Source organism: Gossypium hirsutum, chromosome D04, assembly GCF_007990345.1.
Source record: "Gossypium hirsutum isolate 1008001.06 chromosome D04, Gossypium_hirsutum_v2.1, whole genome shotgun sequence".
NCBI classification, from domain to species: domain Eukaryota; kingdom Viridiplantae; phylum Streptophyta; class Magnoliopsida; order Malvales; family Malvaceae; genus Gossypium; species Gossypium hirsutum.
The window spans coordinates 37745550-37751238 of NC_053440.1; the positions used below are offsets into that span (position 1 = coordinate 37745550).

The 5689-nt window shown below is 36.1% G+C and overlaps 1 protein-coding gene across 1 annotated transcript; it reads right to left on the minus strand.

The window, feature by feature from the left end:
* Positions 1-620: 620 nt before the first annotated feature.
* On the minus strand, positions 621-3042 carry LOC121216173 (fructose-bisphosphate aldolase 6, cytosolic). Its single transcript, XM_041091521.1, has 3 exons — positions 2765-3042; positions 1839-2066; positions 621-1728 (listed from the first exon to the last, which is right to left on the minus strand). The coding sequence occupies exons 1-3, from the start codon at positions 2790-2792 to the stop codon at positions 908-910; spliced, it is 1077 nt and encodes a 358-aa protein (XP_040947455.1). The 5' UTR covers positions 2793-3042; the 3' UTR covers positions 621-907.
* Between the last annotated feature and the right edge of the window lie 2647 nt (positions 3043-5689).

The window sequence follows — 5689 nt, forward strand, 5'->3', positions numbered from 1 at the left end:
TAATGGCAAAATTGGAGGTACCAAAACTTTTAAATAAAAAAATATAGGAGCTTAATATTTCAAAATTAAAGTATAGAGTATAAGAACCTTTGGAATATTCAAACCTTTTAGATATTATATTATGTATTTGAATTTTAAATTTTTAAATGGATGTCATGTTATGAATTGTCATATGTAAATAAGCGTTGCGTTATTTTAACAATCAAGACGTGAGTACAAGTGTTCTTAAGCATATCTTTCATCCAATTTAAATGTTGCTGAAAAATTATGAGTAAAAGTAAGCATTATATATAAAATATATATATCACATGGTAAAACTATAACATAATGACAATTTAAGTACTAAAATAAAAAAAATATTTTAAATAGCAAAAAGAAAGAAAGTTAAATCGTGACAAACCTGTACATATAGGATTGTCTTAAGATTTGATGTGGAACCATAAATTTAACCTCAAATTCAGTTTTAAATTCCTTGCATCTAAGATCTTCAATTGGTTGAAGTCCATCACGCGAGTAATTCAATATTAAACATATGTGGGTATTAACCCCTTCCTTCCCTGCCAAGGCCTCCAAATGTAATATTACGATTGATGAATCATGAAAAGCAAATCAATAAGAAATAACCAACAGAATAAGGGCTTATACTTGGTCATTTTTGTCCCACAATGCGGGCTTACACTCAACTAAGCAGAGAATTTTGTTTTAAACTGAAATAAACAGAAAACCAAAAATACTCAACGAGCACAAAGGCTCCCAAACCTTATTTGTAATTTGTCTGATTCCACAGACTAAAGTCGATGAGCAACGGCAGAAACTCAAAAGAAGAAGAAAAAAACACTAGAACCCTAATATCAATACCGGAATTTACTCTGCTAAACATCACATATTTGACCACAAGCCTAATTTCTTAATATTTGTAGTCCTTGACATGAAGGCTCTCTGCGGCACCCTCACAAAGCTCTGCATCACCCTTGTATGTACCCAAAGTGGCTTCTGAGTTAGCCTTGCACCTAACGAGCAAAGCATCTTGTGCCTTCTTCACATTCTCCTCTTTTCCTGCCCAGGTCTTGAGAGTGCTCTGCTGAAGGGCGCGTCCGAATGAGAATGAGAGTGACCATGGTTTCTTGGTCTGGAGCTTGTTCATGGCATTAAGGTTTAGGGTAGCCTCCTCCTCACTTTGCCCACCAGACAAGAATACAATAGCTGGGACTGCAGCAGGGACAGTTCGCTGCAAGGCACGGACAGTATACTCAGCAATAACATCTGGGGCAACCTTCGGGGAGTCCGAACCAGGGGTCACCATGTTAGGCTTCAAAAGAGTACCCTCAAGCATGACATGGTGGTCATTTAGAGCCTTGTAGCAGGTAGCAAGAACACGCTCTGTCACTGCAGCACACTTTTGAATGTCATGTGATCCGTCAACAAGAATTTCAGGTTCGACGATTGGAACAAGGCCACATTGCTGGCAGATGGCAGCATACATAGCTAGCCCGTTGGCATTTTCTTGGATTGCAAGCTCGGTTGGCTCATTAGCACTGATCTTAAGGACAGCACGCCATTTAGCAAAGCGAGCACCAGCTTCATAGTACTTCTGGCATCGCTGTGCAAGGCCATCCAGACCCTGGGTGAAAGTCTCGCGGTTGGTTCCGTTAAGCTCAACGGTACCCTTGTCGACCTTGATGCCAGGGAGGACACCACCTTCCTTCAAAACATCAACGAAGGGCTTGCCTGCACATCAAATATCAATATCAGAAATCAACAACCATCCATAAGCTCTTAAAAAGGAATAACACTACCGAGGTTCTTAATATTATCAAAGTATGTCATTTTAATAATACCCGAAGCGGTTTTTTGATAAAGGGTTTCCTCGAAGAGAATAACACCACTGAGGTACTGAAGAGCTCCTGGAGCAGTGAAGAGGAGCTCACGGAGAGCACGCCTGTTTTCTTCAATATTTACTACATTAATGCTTGAAAGACGCTTGCCGATGGTGCCGGTGGATTCATCAGCAGCAAGGATACCCTTTCCAGGGGTGCCAATGTAAGCAGCGTTTTTAGCCAACTCATCTACAATATTTAAATAATTAAAAGATAAGCCATCAATTCACGATAAAGAACAGAGATCCGAATGTTTAAAAAACTTAAGTAGCCTAAGGGTGAAGGATAAGGTGCACTATCTCAGATCCAGAAAGATATCATGATATTATTAAGCACATCAAGGACTGATAATTAAATTAAAACTTCAAAAAGTATATATTAAAAAATATTACGCAGTTATAAAAAAGGGATCGGAGAGATAATATCCGAGCAGGTGCATGCAGATCTAGATCTTCAAAATTTAACCCCAAAAACAAAGACGAACAAAATTATAATTAATATTATTCATTAAAAAGAGGGAAAATCTATTATGTTCCTTTCGATTAAAGAGCAGCGAACAAATGACCATAGTTAATACCACTGACAATCAGATCGCAAGAAAAATGAAGCAGGCCCTAAAAGATCCAAATCTATATACCAAAAGAATATTGCTTTCATTAAAGTATAAAAACCACGAAGTCAACCAGATATATCACTCAATTAATTTAGTTAAACAGTAAGTAACAAAGTTTTCTCGTAAAAATGACAAAACAATTAACATATCAGACCAAAAATCTAAAGATCGAAATAAAAATGAAAAAACAAAGATGGATCAAAGAGATTAAGATTGTAAACATAAAATCAACGCCGAAGGGGAAAAAAGGAAGTAGAAAGGGAAGGGTAATTACCGGCGTATTTGCTAATGAAGCAAGACATTATGGTTGAATAGAAAAAGGAGGATTGAATTGAACAGAAAGATGTTTTTTGGTGGCAAGGAAAAGAGAGCGAGGGGAAAAGGAAGAGGGGTTAGGGTTTTTAAAAGAGAAGGGTTAGGTTAAACTGGAAAGTAAGAGAGAAATAGGTGGGGGGTGATTTGGCTTTCTAGATATTCGGGTATTTTTTCTTTTATTTTAATTTGTCGTCTTACTCTTTTCCAAGTTAGCAACCCATGTACTACTGCCCGTTGGATCTGTTCCTAACTTATTCGTCCATGGTTTTTCTTCTTCTTTCTTCTTTTTGCACTTTACTCTTTTACCCCTCAAACTCCCAACTAACCTTTTTGCATCTCTGCTCCACCTAACATTTTCCATCCTCGGCTTGGGCTTTTTTCTTCTCTTTAATTTATTTTTATCGAATTAATATTAACTATTTTTACCATAACAAACGATTAAAAACTGAGGGTGAGTTTGGAAGGGCGGTGCGTGTACTTACGGTTAGTGTAAAAACAACGGTGGCGGTGAGATTAGACACTGTAGCGATACTGTAGCGTGAGACAAAAAGTAAACTAAACGCACCGCACCGCACCTAATCGCCCATCCAAACCCACCATTAAAAGTCTGGTCATTTGAAACAACAATGCAATCAAGAATTCTTTGCTACTCCACTTTCCGCTTTCTGCTTTTCGCTTTGATTTGATTTATAACGATCTCATCAAACAAGGACAAATTTGAGAACCCACACACGATCAGGCGAAAAAAAATAAAGTTATATTTTATATGTATTTTGAAAATACATTAATCTAAGTAATTCAGATTAAAGTTTTAAGGGTAAATTATATCGGGATTTATAGGTGAAAGTATCGTGAATATTTTTGTATTATTAGTTATATGATATTATATTTTATATTAATAAATAAATAAATTAATCCATATATATTAGATTAAAGAATAAATTGATATTTCTATTAAAAATTTTATTCATTTCCGCTGTTAACAATTGATGGAAAGTATAAATTGTAAATTAATATGAGCACTATTTAAATTAAAAGTGATGATTTATCATCTTACAAATTTAATTATTCACAAGCATTATTCAAATTAAAAGTGATGATTTATCATCCAATGAATACATTTCCATGGAACATGTTTCTCTCAAGGAGTATGTCCAATATGAAGGGTTATGGCTCTTCAAATTGTATTCATTGAGTGCATATAAATAGAGGCATTATGGTGTTTACAAATATACAATTACAATCAATCTTATTTTCAAAAGCTAGAGTAAGAGTTAGGGAATTCCTCGATTTTGCTAATCAAAGGAAATTCAAAACTTCGTTATATCCCAATAGGACCTTTGTCTTAACCCTCTAGCAACTTTGTGGGGGGGCAAATAGTTCTCTTTGGAAAGCGTCATTCATGTCTCGAAGTCTACTGTTTATTTCCATACAAGTCTCTGGTTCTATCGTCTCCACTCAAATATCCAACAATCAAAGAGAACTAATTCTGGAGATGGCGACTGAGGCTAACACCACATTCAAAGTGATGAACCAAGAGTTTGTGAAACTTAATCGATTTGATGGTTCAAACTTCAATCGTTGGAAGGACAAGATGTTGTTCCTTCTTACTATCTTAAAAGTGGCGTACATTCTGGATCCAAACCTACAACCCGTGGAGGATCCCGCCCCCAATGCAAATTCTGAGGAAATTGAAAAGGTGGCTGAACTCAAGAAGAAGCACGAAGAAGACACTTTCACATGTTTAAGACACATCCTCAACACCTTGTCTGATCGATTGTATGATATTTACATGTCGATGCAATCCTCGGTGGAAATATGGAAAGCTCTTGAAGAGAAATACAACACCAAGAGACAAGGTACTGATAAATTTTTAATGATGAAGTATTTCAAATTCAAAATACTTGATAGTATCCCGATCATGGATCAAGTCCATGAATTACAAGTCCTTGTAAGCAGGCTTCGTGACTTGAAAGTTGTTATTCTAGAATTATTACAAGTTGGGGCTATCATCTTGAAGTTGCCCTTATCTTGGAACAATTATCGGAAGAAACTTCTACATATGGCAGAGGACTTCACTGTGGAGAAAATACTTAGGCATTTGCGTATTGAAGAGGAAACTCAGAAGTGTGATGCGATGTATCTTCCCTAAAGTTCTAAAGTGAACTATGTGAGCGAGTCTAAGAACTCTCGAAATGGTAAGCGAAAGGCCATATCCGAGACCAAGGACGTGCAAGACAAAAAGAAAAAAACTCGCAATTATTATAATTGCAATAAGAAATGACACTATATTAAGGATTGCAGACTTCTCAGAAAGAAGCAAGATGCCACAACTTCCAAATCCAACATGGACTTAGTGGCCATGGTTACGGAAGGGATCAAAAATTTGGAGATTGGTATGATTACTGAACTCAACATAGCCATGACTGATAAGTTCTGTAATTGGTGGCTTGACTCTAGAGCTATTGTCCATGTGTGTAATGACCGACAACAATTCAAGAGTTATGAACTAATGGCAAACTGTTAAGTGCTTATGGGAAACTATCAATCTGTTAAAGTGCTTGGTCAAGGGACAGTGGAACTCAACTTCACATTTGGGAAGAAATTGACTTTGACTAATGTGAGAGAATTTAGTGTCTGCAAGTATTCTATGTAACAAGGGATTCAAGATTATCTCGGAATACAATAAGTTGTATTGCTTAAGGAAGATATATATGTAGGAAAAGGATATTGTAACGAGGGTATGTTCGAGTTGAGCATTAATATGAATAAAGTTAATTCTTCTACTTATATTATTGAATCTTATCCTTTGTGGCATGTGCGTCTAGTACATTTTAATTTTAAAACTTTACAATATATGCAAAAGAATGATTATATAAGTTTA